This window comes from Lethenteron reissneri, chromosome 32, assembly GCF_015708825.2.
Source record: "Lethenteron reissneri isolate LAM-NWPU_2019-01 chromosome 32, ASM1570882v1, whole genome shotgun sequence".
In the NCBI taxonomy this organism is placed as follows: domain Eukaryota; kingdom Metazoa; phylum Chordata; class Hyperoartia; order Petromyzontiformes; family Petromyzontidae; genus Lethenteron; species Lethenteron reissneri.
Genome location: NC_083810.1, coordinates 4,727,285 through 4,751,049, shown reverse-complemented (window position 1 = coordinate 4,751,049; position 23,765 = coordinate 4,727,285). Strand labels below are relative to the sequence as shown.

Below are 23,765 nucleotides of genomic sequence, written 5' to 3'. Positions count from 1 at the left end.
CGCCCATCATACCACCATATAGACGTTACTGAACAAGTGATAAACATCCGGATTCTTTGTATGCAAAAGAATTCAGTTTATTTTGCGTCTTTCATGACATTTTCAGGCGCTAAGTAGTTAAGCATCTCGTGCCACGGTGGCGAGATGATAAAGCCACCAAAGGGCAATTTAGCTGACGTAGCAGCTGACGAGGAGCATGAGAAGATGCGACAGGAGCAGAGGTCGGTGTGAAGGAGATCGGTATTACCGTGGTGTCGCGGCATCTCTTCATAAATGCGAGGCGACTCGATCAGATGAGACTTTCTGTCCCATTTTTAAAATCCATCTACATGACTTTACCGAAAGACCCAAAGAATATGAATTCCTGCAGTCACGAAAGCTTTGAGTCATTGCTTTAAGAATAATAAAATAAGCTACGTAATATTATAATTGGAGCACTTGGAGATGACGAGTTCAACAGAGCTCCTCAGTTTATTTTTCAAGGGTCAATGAAACAATTATTTTATGACATATCTGCAGCGAGTTATTTTAGAGGATGGCCATTATATGAATGAACTTCTTTCACACCGTATGTAGCCAACTGTGCTCATCGAAGGTGCGGGGGTAAGGACGACAATTATATGACCCTTGCCATATGAATGTGGAATTACCGTCACCGACTCCTAAGCATCTAGTGAGCCATCATCCCTATGAGCACCTTGCCACTAACATTGGATGCCAGAAACCTTGAAAATTGAGCTTGGAATTTTGGCTTTACTTTTGTAATTCACGACCCAATTGTGCGTCAACATTTATCTTGACGCCCGCCGGCTCTATGGAACCCGGGAAGATGTCGCAGCCGGTCAACTTGATCTTATTTGCCAAGGTGTCCTCGTGGCCCACGGGGCTGTGTTGTGATCGCGAAGCCCTCCTTTTGCCTTTGGGGCAGATTCCAAGCTGTAATTGGACGAGCACACGCGGTGGGCCCTGGCGGATTACCGCCACCCCCTCCCCCTCCTAGCGTCCCCACCCGTGCCCCATCATCACTGGCTCTCCCCCGCCGCACCTAACCCATCCCAACATCAACCGCTGCTGTTTTCAAACATTTAGTGTCATGCGGCTTTGACGCGAGCGGTCGACCTGTTGCCGAGCTGTTGGATATCACCTCCCTCACCCCCCCCCCACGATCATGAATGGCTACAATATCTACATCGATATCGGTAAGTCGTTTTAGCAACCCGTGCTGCTATGCAGTTAACGATATTGCACATTTATGAGTGGTGATGAAGTTTTGAGAATGCGATTTTAATTTACGAAGAATAATATTTCGCGTACTAATGTCCCTGTGTATACAGTTCAGTTGTGTATGGTTGATTCTAAGCGTGTTTGTGTTAAAACAAGTATTCGGGCTGTGTAAATATCCATTGTTGGCTCTTAGCCAATGCTGAGTATTCAATATTCTCTTGACAGGGCGCAGTTTATTTTTTTATTGGATTGCCATTGTTTATTTCCCACTTGAAGTACTCGTTTAATTAAATCTGGATGATTGTGCGAGGCTGCATTTAATCTTGAGAATTAATAAAAGTGCAACCCTCGAAGTGTCAACTCAACCCACGGTTGAGTGCAGGCATATAACTAAGGTTAAGTAAAGGGTTAAACCTCGTCTTATTTTTCATACTTTGATACTGGCGCAAAGGTCCCGTGGTTTCGCTGCTCAACCCAAGCTATATAATGTTCTGATACGTGTATTGTCTTTGTACTGTTCGCGTTTTGGCGTTCTCTGATCTGACACTTGAGACGAGGCCATAAAGAAAGTTGTTGCTCTGATACAGGCCAATCGGTTTCAAAGACGATGCTTATATTAAGAGGGTGTTTGTTTGCATGTTCACCACAAGTACGTGTGGTTAGTGCAGACTTGATTTCTTTCAAAAGGTATTTGCTATTTTAACATCTGAACATGTTTTACCCTTTATGGCTATGAAAAATATTTTCTTATTTTCATACTTTGATATTGGCAAGAAAGGTCCCATGATAATTCAAGTATGTATTGACCATTTGACATTATTGTTTACACTTATTCTCCCAGATTCGATTAAATATGTACCCAATTCTGGGAAGTAAACAATGGAAATAATCCAACACCTGACTGGGCTCTGCCATGGGAATATGGAATGTTCAACAACTTGCCGAGGTCTACCAGTGGCAATGTGCACAACCCCTAATGCTTGTTTGCTCAAGAAAACGCTGCGCTACCACGCCACTCAAAATCATTTGTGAAGGAAACTTAGGTAATGTATAGTGGTGTGTTCATGCGTACGTGTAACGTGGATCATTGTTGAAGGAGCCGTGTGGGGTTGAAGACTCGGTCACCCAGTGTTCACCCAAGATGAGTAAAAACCTGTTGAGAGATTTAACCACCTGTCAGGCAAACCATCTCTGCTCATAAATCAACGCCAACCGCAGTGTCTGTGGCTGGAGGCTTCGTCAGTGTGTGGTCTCTTGCCTAAGGAGAAATTCAATCTTGAACACCTGCGTAGCACTGCAAGTGGGCAGTGGTCAACATCCGAAGACGATGGCTTCCCCACCATAGAAATGTGGAATTGTGCCATTGACGCGGGCGCCACCAATAGAGACGAACGCTCCTGGGAGACGTTTGCGCTCGACGGATCGTGGCCCCGCACGGCGGATGCAGGGGGGGGGGGGGCTCCTCGCACCACGTGGGCAATGAGGGGTAGCTCGCGGTGCGACCGCAGTCGCCAACCTCAAACCGTGGCAGCTTCGGATCCTTCCCCTGCCAACATTTGTGGATATTCACCTTGCTACCCCTGCAGCCCGCTCGTCAACCTTGCCATGAGAATCTGTGTCGGTGCCACTTGGCGCCACTCGTGACATAATTGTAGGCTATGCCACTTGCTTCGTACGTGGATTAAACGCTTGATTTATATTCTGGCATGGTCTACTAAAAAGGAACGGATCAACATGTAGTGATTTACAGATTTGATGGTGGATAATTACCGTGTTCAAATCCTGTGCTTTGTTTGGCTCGTCCGACGCCACCTGAGATTGATACAATCGGTGCCATTTTGTCACCGATGTTTATTCTATGGGGAGACTTTATTTCATCGTGGTAATGTGGCATTTTCTTTTAATGGCACATGTCTAGCCCACGTAAGCAAAACTCGGACTTGAGTCGTCTTCAGTTCGCTATGCCGTATGAGAATAGGTTTTCCCCTTTTCTGGCAACAAAACGGGCGTTAAGATGTTAAAACACCAAACTGAAACCTTTTACAAGGAATCATTTCTGCGTTAACCACAATACTTGTGGTCAGAATGCAAACAAAACACTCTGATAATATATGCATTGTCTTTGAAACTGATTGGTCCACACCAGAGACGGCTTTCTTTCGAGCCTTGTCTCATAGTTTTTTCTTTGCATTCTGACCACAAGTATTGTGATTAATGCAGACATGATTCCTTGTAAAAGGTTCAAGTTTGGTGTTTTAATATCTTAACGCCTGTTTTGCCAGAAAAAAGGGGAAAACCTATTCTCATAACTTGGTACTGGCAAAGGAGGTCCCATGATGATGCAGTGTCATGTGCAGGGTCATTGTCAGACGAGGTAGTTCAATTTGGAAAAAAGTTGAGCATTAACCTCTTTTTTTTGCTTAATGCCAGAGGCGTGACGGTGTAGGGGGCTCACTTTCCTGGAGCCCCAAAACAATCCAGCTGCATGGTTTGACCCCACTGCTGCCCAAGGTTATGTGGTACTAGCATCCAACCACGACCCTGGCCAGGACCTTCAGAGCGACCCCAGCAAGCAGAATCAAACCCGCAGTCTCGAAGAGAATCGTCGATGTGTGGAAAGTCGATGCGAAGTTGCCCCCCAGTGTTGTCCAGTCATGGGCTGGAGTGCAGGATCGCTTTAATTAAAGCCCATTCTTGTTGAGTCATATCGCCTGCCATTGATTCCTAATCGTCTTGGAATGCATTTTTATTTGCCGGTCCCTCCCAAATGATATTGGTGGAACACGTAAGCGCCAGGGTTTACCGTAATCCCAGTTGAACAATAATAAATACTTTGTACACACGAGGCAATGCGCAGCAATGCAGACCTTTCAAAATCCAGGATATCCCTTAAATTGAACTTGTGGGTCCAGCCTTTTTTCTAAGCCTGCAACTCTTCTGTGCAGCTAATCTACCCAGTCGCTCAAATTCCCTTTGTCACACCTGACGTGTGAATGACGGCCGTACGGATGTATACGAAATATTTGCGATGGGATCTTTGTGTGAAGTAGCCCCTTTTGTGCAGTGGGTGTGTGGGCGCAGCCAGATGTCGGCCGGCGGAAACCAGAACAATTTAATGTGCCTAAGAAACAACGTTTGTTGTCTGCCTTCGCTCAGAAACCATAACAGGGCCGCGTAAACAGACAAACACTTGAATGTGGCACTCGAGGTGAAGAAAAATGTTGCCCTTTCTGGATGGGTAACTATTGGATTCGTCAACCCTCATCCTTTCCCTGTTGCCAAACTTCGCTCGCTCGAACTTACAAAGACGCGCAGGTTCTTTGCGTCTCCAATGCAGTGATCCGCATTTAGTTTTTGTGATGGGGCCGCGTAATTGTTGTCGTTGGCCCTCCACCACCCGACTTGTCACGTCCACGCAGATGTTGTTTGTACGTGGCCGGTGTATTCGTCAAATTCTGACCGATATTTAGAATTTCTCATTTGGTGGCTTCAGACTTTTTATGGGCGAATGTTGTGCCTCGGATTTAGCACGGTCGACGACGTCCCGCGCGAAATAAGTTAAACGTGCGTAACGATGTAACATCAACGAGACGACGTCTTTTTCAAACGGCTTTGAGTTTCATCCGGTAGTTAACCCTGAGGTCAATACGGATCACACTGAAGTGATTAACCATTGAATGGCTGTTGTGAACGTCATGCCAAGTGTTGCCTTTGTTTTGTACGTACATTTTGCTGATGCTGGATCTGAGCGGTGTTTTGCTAATGTCATTTCGGTACACACTGCCTTTTCTATTAGCGAGTTCCTCAACAATAATAATTAAAAATAACAATTTCAACTTGCAAAGCGCCCTTAAACACGGGGGAACACATCATTTTAGTGTGCAGTAAAATGTTCGGTGTGCGCGCACGGGGCGTGTACGTCCACCTTGCTCTATCAATCGTGATGCCGCGCCTGATCACTAAATTTCCTTCGACGGGAAATTCCGAAGCCTTAAACGAGTGAAATGACGACTTTGTGTAATACGACGCGCGGGGGGTTCGTCAACCTGCAGCTTCGGAGCCGCATGCAGCTCGTCCTGACGACTGCTTCGTGACGTTCTGTATGAAGCACCCGCCGTCTTCACGTGGATTGAGGCTCTTGAAATATCGAGGTCTTTTTTTTTACATGATTCGAAAAGAATGCCTCTTATTCTTATTGTGCTTGCCGTCCCCCCCCCCCCCCCTTGCATGTTAAGCTAATTTTTAAAGGCTGTTCAGCGTATATGTACGTTTTCAGTCTGTGGATAAACGTATTTGTCTTCTTGGTTCTTTCGGTAAAGTCACGTACAAGGGAAATAATAAAAATAAAACATAATAAAATACTTCTCACGACGTTTCGGCCACAACGCAAGCAGCCGTCCTCAGGTGAAGACCAGGTTTGTCGGGGAGACACCGTCAGCATCAGCTGTCTCCCCGACAGACCTGGTCTTCACCTGAGGACGGCTGCTTGCGTTGTGGCCAAAACGTCGTGAGAATTATTTTATTATGTTTTATTTGTATTATTTTATTACTTCCCTTCTACGTGACTTTACCGAAAGAACCAAGAAGATGAATCCCTGCAGTCACGAAAGCTTTAAATCGAAACGTATTTGTTTTTCATTAATTAGACTTAATAGATGATGGGCTTAGTAAATTTAATTTGCAAGCCTAATTACGAATTTCGATATATTCTGAAAGCGGGTAGCAACATCCCATTATGGATAACCGTCTAAATACATTGTTTTAATCATCTTTTTGCAAAGTATCACCTAATTTGTGGGCTCTATTATTTTTGGGAGAGGCGGCTTGACGATGAGTTGAACTGTGCGAGTTTTTTTATGGCGCGCACAGTAACAGACTCTTATCGAATAATAGCATCGATGGAAAACGCAAACACCGCTGTCATCGGATCATGCAAAACACGTGGCGTTATACCTCGTGAAGGTTAAACACGGGGTTTACATTTCGGTTTTATTTCGCGTGTTATTTTGCGGTGACGCGAGCTCGCTTCGGTTATCGCTTGCCCGGCTTGTTCCCCCCCCTCCCACCTCTTCTCGAACTTTTCACGGTGCATTGAGTTGTCTGTCATCGTCCAAAAAACAAACCAACCCACACGGCTTTAGCGTCTGGATCCTCGTGTCAGCGCTGAGCATTCGTGCCAAGTACATGTCGTGGCCGTGATTGTGGTGTGAGATACAATGGCAGTTGATTGCAATTTTTTTGTATAAAAAGTTCAAGTTTTTTGGGTAGAAAATGATGGCAAAGCACTGCCATAGAATGTTGCCGCCAAGAGCGCTCCCCGTATCCTTGAGCTGGTGCGGCAAGGCAGCGCAATGCCGCACGTAGCTATGAATGTCCGATACTTTAATGTATGCATGTTGAACTTCTTTTGCACCGTATGCAGCCAACCGTGCTAATGGGAGGTAGTTTAAGTTGATTTTATTTCGCCAGGTAAAAACGTATTGAACCATATAAGGTGTTTGTATTTAAGTGAAGCTGTCATGTTCTGGATGGCTAATAACAAGGGGGGCGGAGGTTAGTATTTGACAAGAATTTTGGTGTAAAACTGCTATGGTGGCCTGAACCCTCACCCCAAAACAAACATGGATCGTGGTTCCGTTTGGACCGACTTTTAATTGCCGCCGCGGTTTTCTTTCCGGCAAAGGAGATGAACGCCGCAGCCTTGCGCTCGTTTTGGAAATGCATCTTGGCTCGCTCGAAAGTAATTGGGGGACGGACCCCGTTTATCGAGTTTTTATCGAGGGTTAGGTCAGCGACTCGTTGCTCAAATGCGCGCACTCGGTGTGTCTTCACTCGGTTGTTGATCTCGAGCGAAGTGGTGGAAATTCCACGTGCTTATGGCGGGGGCGGGGGGCAGGGGGGTCACTCTTCATGATTACCGTTGTCGGCTTCCCACCACGTGGTTGCTGATTTTATTGACCAATGGAGAACAGATGGGATGAGCTGAACCCCGATTGGAACTCGCAACTTTACAATTAAGCTAAGCAATTTAAATCTATGATACCCGCATGAAGCCATAAGTGTGTAATTATATGCACGTTACAGGCCCTTTTGCCAATCCACTGCTGGATGAGGGCCCTCCCCATGCCGCGCAGATCATGTGTGTGAATTGTTCATACTTCACCAACCAGCATGGTGACGGTGGGGATCATAGAAGTACCGTACAACAGAGTATTTTACCGCACTGCCTACCCCGCAGCCCGATGATTGTAATCTATTTTATGCATGGTGGTCGCTGACCCAAGCACTATCCAGGCTTGACCTTGCTCGGCTTCCAAGTGCGTGTGTCCGTGTTTACATGCAAACGAGCAGAATTATTCCTGTGCCCCTGTGTCGCGTGTAGAGTGGCTCTCCCAAAAACACCCAACTGGTGTGGTGTGGTGCTGGTATGGGCCCGGCTGTAACGGCGATGGAGGGATTGAGTGTCGCCATGGGCCGTCGTGGGGCAGTGTTGCAATGCACTTTGTTTTGCAATTCCTGGGGGGTTGACTCATTTCTCTATCGGCTGCGTCGCGAGCGTTCCGAGTTCTGTACCCTGGCTTGCTGTGCGTGCAGTGGCTGCTGCACCCTCCACCGCGCTCTGCTATGCGTCGTGAGTGCAACACGTTTCGGTTTTAGCTTTACAATCGCACAGAGGTTATGACGTTTGTAATGCAAGGCCGTACGTACGACATCGTTATCTTAAAATTTTTAACTGCAGAAATAGATGGACTAAATTTACATGTGACCGATGTTTCCCGTTCGTGCTTGATACGCTAGAAATGTGACATTTTCTCCATGAACATGATAGAGAGAATTTCCCAGGCGCAGTTTTTCTCCCCAGTCACGACGACGATTCTGGCGCATAGAAAGGATTCCCTTGGGAGATGGGAGTGAGTTTAAAATCCTGCCGGAGGTGATGCAAATTCCGTTCATTTTTGGCTCAAGGCTATCATCGGCAGAGACGGGCCCCTGTCCCTTGCTTGTTTTGAGCGAAACCTGTTTTGTGTTATAAAGCATGACCATTGGTAAATTAGAAGTCCCCAAGGCCTTTTTGTCTTCGATAATTATAATGCTACAATATCTATATGGCGGCAAAAACTCGGATTGGATGCCGTATTTATAAACACACTTGAATGAACGTTATTTTTACTTGTGTACCCGTGGACTTTGGTTTCAGTATTACCAAAGTCCAAAACTTTGAACTTGCAGCAACCAATTTTAAAAAATGTGCGTTTCATATTTGCTTGCGTTTGTTCATTAGCGTGAGTCTCCCCCCCCACCCCCCCAATGTTATGACACAATTTGCAGTCAAAATAGAAATACTATCATTTTAGCTGGGCGTTGCCCCACCTGGACGCGCTATGAAATAAGCGCGGTGATGCTATTGATAACTATAATTATGAATAGAGGGGGTAGCGTAATAATCGCGGTGTTGGAGTTAATGATGATGACGAGTCATACAGACTTAAATCGCTTTTTTACCCATCCCTCTGATGCATTCAACCCGATTTAAACGTGCAATTGAGTATAATACGAGGGGAGTCTAGGAATTGGGCTCTCTCTCAGTAGGTTGTCTTTGTAAGAAATGGCTTAACAGTATTTGCACCGTGTGTATGTATTAGCACTGGATCTGCTGCTTTTGAGCAACACAAACATTTGGATTTAACGGCTTGGAAATCTATTGAATTTGATCATGAAGCAATGGAACGGTGTCCTGCAGGAGATAGTACAGGAAGTAGGCTTTTGATGGGCAGGTTGTTGTTTTTCTGCATGGTTTCTATGCGCAATTACTATTTTCTAGCCAATAACATTTAAAACTGTACAATTGGCCACCATCCCATAGTTACTCCTGAATGTCCTCACCCAGTGATGTTGAAACGTGAGCAGGATCTGTACGTTGTACACTGAACTTTATGGTGAAAGACTTTTCATGCATTTTTTTTACACGAACTTATTCTAATTTTTCATGTAATTGGCAAGCACGGTTGTTTAGTTTCTATTTGCACTGCTAAACAAAGCTGCCCTGTTATAATTCATGCTGGCAACAGCTCTGCTGTGTACTAGTGACGAATTGGCATGTTCTGTTCTACGTGACAACCCTTACTAGTTGGCTGTGTCGAGTGGTGGCGGGTTTTAACTACACTATATAGTTACGCGATCTAACCCAAAAAACCTCTATGGATGATATTAGTCGCGAAAGCCTTCGTGTTAAACTGGCAACCTCTCGTTAGCTGAGACGTTCATGTGCTCTTGGCATAGGTTTTAGCATGACTCACCTGCTGTTCAGTAAGTGATGGGTGCAGGGTTTAGAAGTATCTTGCCTGATCGGCAGCTTAAATGATTGGCAATGGATTGCTACGTACAGCCAGAAAATAAAGGCTCTTGTGTAATACATTGATTGGGTACAAGCACAAGTGCGTTGTGCGTTTCGGCTTGATCGAAAATTTTTATTCATTTTGTAACCTTTGTGGCTGAATGTTAATGTACTTCCCAGGGCATTTGTTTTTTGACAAATCACATTGGGAATCAGATTTGACTTTGCTTGGTTCCAAAGAAGCTGTTAGGATATGGTCTGCATTGAAAGACAGGAAAGCATGCATTGGAGAATATACACACGGGTTAGAAATCATACTATTGACTTCTCGTAAAAAATAAGTGGAAGTACGCAGCGCTCATGAGGCTTGATGACTGGTGGCCAAGACTAGCGATGGAGTAACAATTGGAGGAGGTAACAGGTCATCCACTATTGAGTATTGAGCGATAGCATCTTGTGTGCAAGGGCTAGATGGAGTGTTACGTTACAGGACTGACAAATAAATCGATCCTGGAGAAATCCGATAAGCGATGTAACGTTTTCACAGATGTCCAGTGGGGGCGGGTCAAAGTTACAACAAGAAACAATACAACAACATCGGAGTGTAAAATATAGGAAAGGTAAGCAAATCGCTAAAAGTAAATAAACGAAAACTAAACTAGATTTGGAGTTTTCTTGACTGCAGGGATCCATACTCTTTGGTTCTTTCGGTAGAGTCGTGTAGGTAGAAAATAACATATTTTATTCACCCGGTAAGGCTCACCGAGCTGTTTTCAGAAGCGACCTGCCACAAATATTATCTCGACAAAGTGGCTTATCGCGTGCGAATTTATAGCAGCCAAATACTCCTTAACGCGTGATGTTGATTTATAAATGTGAAGGGGAAAAACCGGAGGACCCAGAGAAAAAAATCCACGCGACCACGGGGCGAACATGCAAACTCCAGATATACAGGCGTTCAGGTCTGGATCTAATCCACGGCCACCTGCAAGCCAGGCGAGGTAGTTAACATCTCGCCACTGTAGTAAGAGATGTGAAATTACTTGGCGCCTTGAGGTTCTATGAAAGGCTCAATACAAGCTGCTATTATTATAAAAGAACGATGATATGTATTGTCCAATGTCTAAATGGCAGTATAATGGCGTATGCCTGTAGCAATTAACGCCAATGCAAAATTATTTAACCAGAGGAAACCTCACCAAGCCGAGACTTTTTGAGGGGGATGTGCATTGGTATGTTTTGGACGGTTCCATTATGGAACAAGTGGCATAGAGGAGGAAACTGGAAACCCTTTATATGATCCAGCACGTGGTAGTACCACTCGAGCTCCGTACAGATATATTCAAGAATGTATTACTTAGCCATTCTCTTCTGATAACTTCGCCGAAACTTGGGAGGCACATTTGATGGAACAGAGGCGGTACAGAATCGAGCCCCCACGGCCACCTTCATACCGCACGAGGGAGATCACGCCACCATGGTGCTCCTTAACATAATAAACTGAATGAAAGTAAAATTTTAAACCAATCACCAAGCTTGAGAATGCATGTATCCAGGTATTGATTGCTCATGGTTAGTGCTGATTGCAACTCAAATGTTTGTCATTAGCATCGGGCAACCCAGTAGCATTGGTTAAAAACAGTGCAGTGTAAGAGTTCACCACAAGAGGGGAGGATAGCGCAGGTTTAAGGATGAGATGTCATTTCCACTGCTGCTTTCGGGCTTACATACGGAGATGGGAACCAAGCCAATGCTCTTTGGTTCTTTCGGTAAAGTCACGTGGCTAGAAATAAAATGAAACACGACGTTTCGATCGCAACACAAGCGAACTTCATCAGATGGGACAACCACAGCAATAAAATGTTGACGCCGGCGGGAGAGCTGCCGTGGCAAGAGGTTATATTGGTGAGAGGGGGGAGAGAAGAGAGGGGGGGGGGTAGGGGGGGGCCGCGTGAGCGCTAGGGGAAGAGGACGTTTCGAGTAGACTCGTTACTGTTAAAATGTTGCGATGTCAGAAGTGGGGGGGGGGGCAACTCGCCCCATTTTGCCCAGGGCCGCTAAAATAAGTATCGATTTGTGGTACATCAAAGGGATAATCCTACAAAGAGACTTGATACAATTTTGTTAGAATTCAACCGCAGTCTGTAGGTGGAGGGGAGTTATCATTTACGTATACTGGAAGAATTGCAAAACAAGTACAATTGCAAGAGTATGAGGAGCCGATTATCGATAAATCTTATCGCATCCTGGAGCGTGATTATCGCGGCAACTTTCGAGGTGACTTTGCGTTTCTTCGAGCTGATCAATTTGACTCTTGGGGTTACACGTGGCAATCCCCTCGCCCCCGTGTTGGCAGACTAATGCCCACTTGATGGTCCAAGTGCTGTCACCTTGTGTTGCACAGAGGACCACTCACTGGGGAGGCATCCTCCTCCCACCCCTTAAAATGTTTAGCTTCGAGAAGTGATGAGTCGCTTTATCGCGCGTTTACATTCGCTCCGAGATGGGTTTCTCCTTAAAAAAAACTAATGTATATAAAACTAATTATGACTACTCCACAACCATTCGACTTACTAACTTTCTGAGATTCGAACAAACCTGTCCGAAATGTCCAGTGGCCTGTTTGAACCGAGAGTCGTAAGTTCAACCGCCGCACAATCTGGCGGTGGTGGAATCTCCATCTCCAGAACCATGAAGAACCAGTGGCACGCCTGCATCTACAGAAGATTATACAACTTTTAAAGCCATTCCCCGTGTTTAGTGTACATGCCGTACAACATGTTTGGAATCATATTTTTTTTTTTTGGTGAAGTCACGTAGGTAAAAAACAAAAGAAATTAAAATGAAAACAACTAAATTAAATCACGACGTTTCGGGAGCAACACAAGCGTCCTTCATCAGGTGGGGAACCACGAAAGTGAAAACAATCGCTGAAGTATGCCAAAGAAGTGGCTGTAACAAGGGATTATATAGCCGAGGGGGCGGGGGGGGATGTTTGGAATCAACAGGACCTCCTGGTAACCAACTCGTTTGTAAGTAGACGAGTCCCCCCGTAATAATAATTCATAAATAAAAACGTCTTCTTGGTTCTTTCGGTAAAGTCACGTAGAAGGGAAGTAATAAAATAATAAAAATAAAACCTAATAAAATTCTCACGACCTTTCGGCCACAACGCAAGCAGCCGTCCTCAGGTGAAGACCAGGTCTATTTTATTATTTCCCTTCTACGTGACTTTACCGAAAGAACCAAGAAGATGAATCCCTGCAGTCACGAAAGCTTTAAATCGAAATTTAAAAACGTCTTGGCTGTGTGGTTGCAGGTGCGGGCCGGCCGGCCCTGTCGGGCTGCCTGAGCCAGCCCGACCTGCTGCTGTCACGGGGTCCCGACGAGCTACTGGGGGAGCTGCGTGCCACGCGCGACGAGCTGGCGCGGCGCCTGCGGTGCGCACAGCGGCTCGACGCCGAGAGGGTCACCGCCCTCGCCGCCCTCGCCATCGTGCTGCAGCACCTCGCCGCCAAGGTATGCACGGACACGGGCGTGGGTGGGCACCGTGTGTGTGTGTGTGCGCGCGTTGCGCCGAGCGGGTAAAATGTAGAAAGCTGGGCACAGCTGGTGATCTTGCCAGTCTTCTCGGACAGTCAACCCATGGTGCCTGGGTCTGCCCGTAACTTCCTGCAAGTAGCGAGTTTTCCACACTTCACGTGGCCTCGAAGTGCACCGAACTTGGATCAAGCACTGTGGTGATGTTTGCCGCCACTTAATGGCCAATGGCGGCTGTAGTGCCTCTAGGTTGACTCTGCCTTAAATGCGGAAGTTTGATTCCTGCTCATGCCCAACATCGGTGGTGACTATGCGATCCAGTCCTTGGCCTCCTCTAGGTTGACTCTGCCTTAAATGCGTACCCAGTGCGGGGAGTAAAGACGAAGGCGGCCGGGTATTGGTGCTGGTTACCCCGCTCCTTGTGTGCTGTGCCGACTTTCATGGATGCTCGCCACATATTCTTTGGTTCTTTCGGTAAAGTCACGCAGATAAAAAAATTAAGTGAATAAAAAATAGAAAATAATACAAATAAAAATATTAAAAAACAAAAACCACTAATGTAGACTGTAGCCTGGTTCTTACGTTTGAGTGTACTGGCAGTCTATAATGTAGACTGTAGCCTGGTTCTTACGTTTGAGTGTACTGGCAGTCTATAATGTAGACTGTCGCCTGGTTCTCACCACATGTTCCGAGTGCGACGGTGGCGATGTTAACTACCTCGCCTGGTGTACAGGAGGTCGTGTGTTCCATCCCCACCTAAACGTCTGCTGTATATTCCGAGTTTGCGTGTCTCTCTCCCCGTGGTCCCGTGGATTTTTCTGTGGGTCCTCCGGTTTTTCCCTCATTTAGAAACGTGCGTTTAAGAGTATTTGGCTGAATTTTCCACGTGATAAGCCACTTGGGTTATTATTTGTGGCCAGGTAGCTTCTAAGAAAAAAGAGCTATATAGCTCGGTGGTCCTTGCCTGATAGAATGAAAAATAGTTTAGTTTAGTCTTCAAGGACTGGATGGAGCCGTCCGTGCCATGTGATCAAATGAAAATTTGAGCCGCTCTACTGGAGAAAGATCCAGGCAAATGAAATGTCAATCGCCATGCCAGACAACAACCAGTACAACTGGCTAAAAACATATCTTGCACCGAGTTTTGGGATAAATTTCTCCCTGTGGTGCCTAATTGCACTGTCACAGAGGGGGAGTGCCTGCGATTTCTGTAATCATGAGGGTAGTAAAAATGAGACTGGTATGAATATGGAGGGGGGGGGGGGGGGTCGGCTCCAAGTGAGGTGCTCCCGAATGAGTGGTCAAGTGCACGTTGGCCACGGGTTCCCTGTAATTATCGGCGGCTGCTCTCATCGTCTCTGCCAAACCAACCTCCCCCCCCCTCCCCCTTTGTTGAATTCACGGTTGCTGCCAGGTGCTGCTTCAAAGCCACGAATTCTCATTTTGCTTGCGCAAAACTCTTCTGCATCGAAAACATTTTGGAACCTGTGTGGCCTCGATGCCAGCAGGTGGCAGTGTGGTCATCAACTACAGCACCACATGAGCTAATTTTAAAGTTCCCATTGTTCTTTTTGAAGAAAGGGCAATTTTCTTTGGCCCGTATTTATGATGATGATGGTAATTGCGGGATTTTAAATAAAAATGTGTGCTTGGATTGGTATTGTACACTACTGCTAACGCAGTTCTATAAGGTTTATTATTCTTATTATATCCAGAGGCAATTATTTTGTACAACTTTTTTTTGAACAAAGTCCCACTTGCTGAAGTCAAACATTTCTTCGTGAGAATAGTTAAGAAGAAACATTGTTTGTAAGCGGACAAAAATGCGGCTTTTTCTGAGTGGGTGCATCCTATGTAGTCGCTTGCGATGCATTCTGCACCACCCAGACCCATCGACTGGTCCACCCGCGAACGGGTTCCACTACCCCCTAATCTGTGGGCAACCAAGTGGTCTGACCTTTGTGGGTCACTTCCAAAGGAGTTTGCGGGAATCTGGGGGTTTGACTCGGACAATCCAGGCAGTGGTGTCTGTCCAGGTGACGGGCATTTCTTTGTCTCGAGTTTTGGTGGCTCGTGTTGAACTAAATACAGTGGACTGCATATTTTTGAAAGACCAAGGCCAGGGATTGGCAACCAAAATAACAGAGCCATTCAAGAGCCGCGTTGCACGTGACTACGAGACGGTCGTCCTTAATGAATAACGTCACGAGCCAGTCCACAAAGAGACGCATGCGGCTCCGGGAAGCTGCAGGTTGCCGACCTAGGCTGACCTGAAAACTCTGTCTGGGCTTGATCTGTGAGAAAAGGTGGCAAGCCCGAGTAGATTCAGGTGTGCAGATGAGAAGAGGTTTGTCCCGCTGATTTATACAGTGCAGCAGCAGCATCATTCTGGACGCTCCTCGGGGATTCGTGTTGAACTTGTTCCAGATTTTTCTCGTTTTTCCTTGTCTCCCGCTCTCAGACTTATGAAGGCAAATATTGGTGTTGGCTCCAGCGCAGCAGGGCACTGTCTTTTTGGCTTTGCATTTCATCCAGATTGCGTGTACCCCCCCCCCCCCCCCCCCCCCCATTATCGGTTTCATTGCGTCCTAACGTTTCCACTTGGCAAAATTCAACGTCGGGTTGTCGCTCCTGAAAAATGCGCACGTGCGCGCGCCGCCCTCTTGGATCGAGACACAACAGGAGTTGTGATAAGGCTGCGCGGAAGATTTTAAAAGGTCCGAGTGGGGGCTGGGGGGGTGGAAGGGTCCACCCACGAGAACACGCTTTATGCTGCGTCTGCTTCCACACGCAGCGACGGCCGTGCCGGTGCCAAGAGGGCTCAAGCGGAGCCGCGAAACTACGTCGCCCCACGCCGCTGTGTTTTTGCGAGACGAATATTATCGTTGCGTCGTTAATATTGTTTGATGGGACGCTGCCGTGGTGCAACGGGGTTGGCACCACTGGATTTGTAATCCAGAGGTCGCCGGCTCGGTTAAAATAAACTAAACTCTTATTTTATCAGGTAAGGCCCCCACTGAGCTCTTTTTCATAAGCGCCCTGGCCACAAACGATAGCTCAACGAAGTGGCTTAACATGTGGACATTTATTGCAGCCAAATACTCTAAACGTACGTTTGTAAAAGTGTGGAGGGAAAAACCGGAGTACCCGGAGAAAAATCTACGTCACCACCAGGAGTGAGAACTATGCAAACTCCAAATATACAGGCATCAGGATCTAGCCCACGACCTCCTGTACATTGGACGAGGTAGTTAATATCTTGCCAGCGTTGAAATAATGAGTGAGTTCCTTACAACCCTCCCTTCCGGCTCGCCTGCCTATGTCCACCTAGCGAGGTATATACGTGGATTGCACGATGGGAAGTCCATTGGCATGTCACGGGGTGGAGTGTGGGTCCACTCCTACCTTGTCCAAAATGTTGAAGTGTTCCCAAATACCCATTGAGAGAGGTTCGCTAGGGCTCGCTAGTGAAAAAGGCCCTCCTGCCAGCGGTGGCGTGAGCATGGGAATTGCGGGGCTGCACCTTCGCCTTTTCATGAACCAACCGTCACGCGAACTCGGCGTTTCTTGCAGCAGTGGCTTTTGGCTAACCGTCGAACAAAGACGGCCATTGCATCGCGTGCTTTCAGATGCCGTTTTGCGGCCGTCTGGAACGGCTCTTCCTTCCGATATGCAGAAGCCACTGGAGCTATGCGCTTTCAAATCGAGCTTGAAAACTAATTTCTTTAGAACTGCTTTGTGCGTTCAGTTTGTTGCCCCATTTTTCCCTGCACGTACAATTAGCACGGTCCGCTACGTACGGCGCTTAAGAGATGTATCGATGAAAGCATGCAACACATTCTGCAGATGAAACTCTTGCAGGAAGGTTGAGCCGGGTGTGTGGAGCCGCGCACGTAATGAAGCGGTGCTCTCCATTTGCTGTGGCATCGGTGCCGGACCAAGCTAGTGCGGGGCCTGTAGCAAATGTTATAAAGGGGCCCTAAATAAAAAGATACAAATATTAAAACACAAATTTTGTAACTTGCATAGTAAAGTATTGTATTTTTCATAGCTATACAGCCAGATAATACGACAAATCGATAACCTTAAACACCCAGTCGTTCATAAAAGTTGAAGGCAGTATAGTACTATAGTGATAGAGCAAGTGCAGAATCACTGAACCGGAATTGATGGCTTAAAAGCATTTAGCACGGGGCCCTTGAAAAGTGCGGGGCCCGTAAGCATATGTAGCTACTTTTACTCCTAGGATAATCCGGCACTGTGTGGCATCGTACAGCTTTCTCCAAAGCGCAGGGAATTATTAAAATGCTCGCATCGCCGACACGCCGGCGTTGTCGGTCGAGGCGCCAGGTTGCGTGCCCCGCTGCCGCGCTTGGGCAGTGGAACCTCTGACGCTCCCGTCAGTGTGTTTGTCGGGACCAATATTGCCTCGTTTTCCTTTCTCCCCCCGGAGGTGCGATTTCCGTACGCATCCCGGAGCTTTATGACCGTCTGCTGCTGTCCCCTGCACGCCGTCCCCCGTGCTGAGCTCGGCGCGATGGGTACCGCGTGTGATGATGCAGAATGATTGTGTTTAATGTAAAGCGTGTGTGTAAAATAATAATAGCTGTACGAACTGCTTCTGTAGTCGTAGTAGTAGCACGGGCCACTATTTGTAAAGAATCGGTTGCACTTTGACGAAAGTGCCTGGAATGCGGTTTTGATCCTATCGGATTTCCCGAGCTAAGCTGCGTTGGATGGGTGACCATTGTGCATAACAGGTACTATAGGTTGGCAGGAGGGTGGGGGTTGGGGGGGAGCTATGTTATGGGCAGCAGACGTCCGTGGATCAAAATGCATTGTATATTGTACTAATGCTCCCTGTTCAACCCGAACTGACCAATGTGGTGAAGTGTGAACAGATGCCCGCCTTGAAATGCCAGTGTGGGAGGCCCTCATCCAGCAGTGGATTGAATCGGAATATTTATACGGAAAGGAATCCGATTAGCTATAAAGCTCTTTCACGGTTGTCCAGTAGCATTGACGAGCGCTCTACACGTGCAATGGTTGTCACGTGGTGTCTTCCTTGCTTAAATGAGCATTGGGCGAGGAAAGCCTCTCTATTACCTGCCCGATCACCTCCCTGACCCCAGATGTTGTTTTCCGCATTCCGGTTTGGTGGAAGAAGTCCGCGTTCTTATGCCACCTTGCGCAGGGACCTCTCTCCATGGGTTTTTTCCCTGCTTACTGCCCGGCTTCATTTCGCTGACTTTCCTCCAAAGCCACATAAAAAAACAACAACCTTGCAATGTCCCTCTCCCGCATACTCGCGAGCCACACGTCACGAGGGAGACGGGTGCATCGGCACATGGCTACTTATAGATCACTGTGCGAATTTCTGCACCGAGTGAGCACCTGGGGTATAAAGCCTGTATACGTATTTAATGCAAATCCATTCCCCCCCCCGACCTTCCAATGACATTGGTCACCTTGCGCAAATGAACTTCGTTGTAAAAAGCGTTCGCATGCATCACCATGAGCGATACGTTGTGTGGGAGGGAATTAAAGTATAGGGCCGTTCCTCTCTGGGGTCGTTGGGCTGAAAATGGTCTCCCCGAGTGTATTATTAACCCATAGCCGCAATGGAAAACGGGTCGCCGCATAGCTCACGATCACAGCCTTGACACAATTTTTTTATTCTTTCAAATTACACGCTACCTAAAATGATTTCACCCACATCAAGTGTTTTTTTAAGCCAGTGTACACGTGCATTGCTATAGCATAGTTTGGTATGAGTTTTTTCCTCTGTGTACATAAATTTTGCACTGGCATTTGAAGTATTTCAAGCGATGCAAGGTGTACATTGTATTGTGCACGCACCTGCGTTACATGTGAAGGCAGGATTGCAACAGCTATTTTGCATTGGCCACATGTTGTAATTACGGTGACCTGCTGTCGGTGCCAGATATCAACAGTAAGCGATATGGCAAGCTCGGTATAAACAAGTAATATGCCAGTATTTTATTACGTAAGTGTATTCAACAATTGCTCACGTGTGCATGCGAGAGCACCTCCCGATTAGCGCGATTGGCTATGTACAGTGCAAAAGAAGCTCCACACACATTCGCGACCGGAGCCTCCTATTCAAGTTATATGCCACCCTTTTTACTTGGTTTCGGTGAAAAATGCAGCCGATGAAATTCCCCGAGGTTGCAGTTTGTTGTTTTCCCCTGGAGGCCCGGTACGATTCTATCCCACTTGCCGACACAAATCCAAGAGCGAGCCACGATCATTGCAAAATACCTTCCGCTTCCCAAACGGAATGTAGCGCTAATGCTAGTAATCGGTCTTGGTTTTCAGCTTGGCATCGATCACGGCAAAAGCTCACGGCCGGCGCGTGCTCGCGTTCTGTGGAAATATTTGGCGAGAGATGGCACCCGCAAGGGGGGAGATCAGATGCGATGTCCTGCTATGCTATATACAGCAAAATGAAAATGAATGCACCCTCCGAATTCAAATGCGTTTCATGTCACCAAATGCAAAGGCTGCCTGCTTCCCCATGGATGTGGCTGATGCTCTTCTCCATTGGTGGCACTGCCTAGAGGTATAGAAATTCCACGTTCGTGTGGTGGGGGCCAGTCTATATATAAAATTACCACTGCTTTATAATGAAGTGCTACTCATTTTGTTGTGCCAGGTGGGTATGATGGGCCGAGTTGAACCCCGACCGAGACTTCAACTCCTACAACATCTGGTTAAGATTCGAGGGCTTTAATCCGTGGCATTTAACTGTGTAGCTGTTGGCAGAGAATGCATCTCTTTTTTTGGTGCAATCTGGTTAAAGATTAACGTAATGTGCAAATGAGTAGAGTTGCTTAAGGTGCACACCAGACTGTATTATGCGGGGCATTGGTTAGGAAGAAATATGACCTCGCTAAAGCGGTAAAAAATCTGGCTTTCTTTTTTGTTAACAATAGCTGAATGTGCGTGCTGTTGAAGTGACGGCGTTCCGATGTGTCCAATCCTAACCCTGTCCCTTTCGGGCCACAAAGCCCTACCGGCGTTGGGCTTCGCTGTTGTTGCATGCATCGCCCTTGTGGCAGAATTTGTGCAATTATGGGTCGTTGGCAGAGACTGGGAAATGAAGAAAAAGCTTGTTTAACAGCTGACGTATTTGGTCTCGAAGTCATCGGATTCCTCCAGTATAAGTAAATATTCTGATTCATATTCTTAGGTTTTTTCGGTAAAGTCACGTAGGTAAAAAATGTAAATTAATAAAAGTAAAATAAAACAAACTAAAAACTCACCACCTGAAGACGGAGGCTTGTGTTGCTTCCGAAACGTCGTAATTTTTTATTTTGTTTTATTTTACTTTTATTAATTTACATTTTTTACCTACGTGACTTTACCGAAAAAACCTAAGCATATGAATCCTTGCAGTCACGAAAGCTTCAAATCTATAATTCTGATTCTGATATTTTATTAAATCTAGCTGATGTAACAAAAAAACACCTGGAATTGCGTAGAAAAACTAAATGATGTTTTAATGTATTGAGTCAATCGGTATCTCGTCGCTCAAACAAGCACGCAGAGGGTGTTTTATGACGGTTGGCAGCCCTGTACTTCAGGGTGGAACTTTCACGTTGCTGTGGTGGGGCCAAGTCTGTCCACGAGTCAACCGACGTTGATGGTGCAGTGTGGTACTCCATTGACCCCGATGTGGTGATATGCTGACCTGGGATTTAAACTTCCCAAACTTCTGGGTTGTGAATACTCTTACCCGAGTGGAATTTAATATTTTAAAACGCTGCATATAGTGAAAACCTGTTCCCCATATCTGGGAATCGGCACTTACTAACAGACTTGTTTCCAATAATTTTAAACTTGCTGTGTTTTTTGTAAATACATTCCTGTATCAAGAACTATCTGTCGTAAAGCTCCCCTGGTCTGTCCAGATCTGAGAAGCTAAGCAAGGCAGAGCCTGGATAGTGCTTTGGAGACAAGCACCATTATTTGAATATATCTGCAAAACAAAATCCATTGTACTGTATGCTCCAGTCTGATCCCCACTTTCATTGACGCAAACCAACTGCCCAGTAAATCATCTGGAGGCCGTCATACAGCAGTTTTATCAATAAGGGCCAAATAAATAACTAAATATTGGCAAATTGATGTCAAGATCTGCAAGGGCTCTGTGGCTCTTAAGAAGAACTAACTGTTAGGTTATTTGCATCTATCTGTTTTTTGCATTGTGCTTTGACAACTTAGATTTTAATTGGTGACTCGTGTGTGCGTGTGCTATCCAGAACATTAGATAAGCCTCCACTGGAGAGTAGACCATTGTGTTGTAATCAATGTTTAAGTCATCTCCATAACAACAAAGACCAGAGTAAAACTTGGGCTTAGAATATCACACTTGATATTTTGCTTCCACAAGCGCATGGGAAGCCAAATACAAATTCTTCACTGCACTTGGAGTTATATTTGCGCTTACCCCGTGATGTTCTATGGCAACGCGTAATGAGTGTGCCGTACAGGGACTTCTCTGATTATTAATGAGTTAGGTTTCAGAGGTCGGTTCGCAAGTCCAACTTTTTACGCCTGTCGATTCCAAACGTGTTGTACGGCATGTATACTAAACACGGGAAATGGTTTTAAAAGTTGTATAATCTCCTGTAGGTGTAGATGCCGCCACCATCTATTGCACGGCGGTTGAACTTATCTCGGTCTGAACGGGCAACTGGACATACGTACATGCTCGTATCTCGAAGTTCGTAAGTAGAGTCCCTGTGGTTTTTGCGTTGAACAGGGCCCCCATAGTTTATATGGAGTGCTGCCGATAACATCTGCTAATCCAGCAGCATTTGCTCTAAGCCTGCCTCGTGGTGAGACGACTCCGGTTGAAACCTATCTGAAGTTTACTTGCTTGAACAAATGCTGCTTGATGATATTGGTCTGGAACGCCAAATAGGGTGTGGACTGGAGGAACCTACCTTTTATTCGTGGAGTGATGGTATGGAGTTCATGTTTTATTTCACTCCAGTGGTGGAGCTTGTGATCGCAAGTGCTGTTAGCGAGCACCTAAATGAAGGCCCAAACGCCTTTGTCTCCCTCGTGGCGATAATTACACACCATATACTCATTTGGGGCCGAGTTGCCCTCGGGGTGGCTCGGGACCGGTTCGGATATTGGTCACTGGTGTTGGCCGTGAGCGGCAATCCAACTCTGTTTCGCCAGGTTTGTTGCGCAGCGCGCACCAACCACCACACGCACTATCGTTCACTGTGTACGTGTACACACGTACGTGTATTCCGTACACACGTGTACGGAATATACGTACACACGCTTGAATATGAAACGGTCATTAAGGACGAACCAACCATTCCATGCAGGATCTTCCTGAAACAACTATTGGGACTTGGGTAAACATTACCGTGTAAAAAGGACTATTCTTGATATTTAATCTGCGTGTAAAATAAGCCTGAAAGACTCGTGTAGCCTTATATAGACCGTTGGGGTAGGAGCTGTCGGTGAGCACCTAATAAAACCAGCAATGAGTGTGCGTGGGATTTAAGAAATGTGGCCATTCTTTCAACTGCCGCACCAAGAATTGAAACCGGAGACGTCCTGGAATGCGTCAAGTTCATTGTGATGACTATGACAACCACGGCAGCATCCTGTATACGGTACACCTTCAGTATGTTCGATTAACTAAGAACTATTTTATTTTACCAGGTAAGGCCCACTGAGCTATATAGCTCTTAGAAGCGACCTGGCCACAAATGATAGGCCACGAAGTGGCTTATCACGTGGATATTTCTAGCAGCCAAATACTGTCCTCTAAAACGCATGGCAGACACTGAAGGCACGGCACCACTGCATCTTCCGGACACTGATACACGTATCAACCCCCTGACTGCAGTCGGACAAGTCACCGATGCAAGGTGATTTTGAATTGGGACCCAAGTGTTTGGGGAGCAGTAGTGTAGCGATTTTAACACGCCGTGCTTATGAACTTGGCGGCCCGAGCTCGATTCCAGCTCACGGGAATCGAACTCGGTCCTGGGCCTCCACTAGGTCGACTCGGCCTCAGACAAGTACCTGGTGCGGTGTGTAATGATCACCACCGGGGAGACAATGCGGCCGGGTGTGGTGCTGGCCACCCACCCCCCTCATGTGCCGTGCCTGCTTTCATAGATGGTGCTCGCAAACTGCAGTCTGTTAAGGCTATTCGGGGGATCCTCTGTCTTTGGTATATGTATAATCTCACACCACCAATGTGCCCATCGATATTGGTAGGATTCTCTCTTAGTTAGCCTGCTGTTGCCCCACGTAGGTTTGTAGAAAACAAACTCGGGTCTCACGACTAGGATGAGCAACGTCGACGGTGCTTTGTCATCAGTGGTGGCCCGGAGCGAGAGGTGGGCATTCCACGTTTCCATGGTCGGTGCCGGTGGCTCCAAGAAGACAAACATTTGGTTTTCGTTCCTGCTTACAACAGCATGGTGTACAGTAGTTTAATGTTCGTGTTTAGTGTTTTGGTGGTCCTATGTGGTTGGAAAAGCAAAATGCGCGTGTGGGCACGGGTAACACGCATTTATCTCCAAAAGGTAGATAAAATACAATGGTTGTTGGTAACACACGCTGCATAAATGACAATGTTTTGAGTTTAATTTGCAAAAACTGC

The 23,765-nt window shown here is 46.4% G+C and overlaps 1 protein-coding gene across 1 annotated transcript in view; it reads left to right on the top strand.

The window, feature by feature from the left end:
• Positions 1-1,106: 1,106 nt before the first annotated feature.
• Positions 1,107-23,765, top strand: part of LOC133349910 (microtubule-associated tumor suppressor 1 homolog A-like) — a 55,445-nt gene continuing 32,786 nt past the window's right edge. Inside the window, exons 1-2 of the mRNA XM_061563772.1 lie at positions 1,107-1,199; positions 12,879-13,078. Of these exons, the coding sequence (XP_061419756.1) occupies positions 1,169-1,199; positions 12,879-13,078 (231 nt within the window). The 5' untranslated portion in view covers positions 1,107-1,168. The remainder of the gene's footprint in view (positions 1,200-12,878; positions 13,079-23,765) is intronic.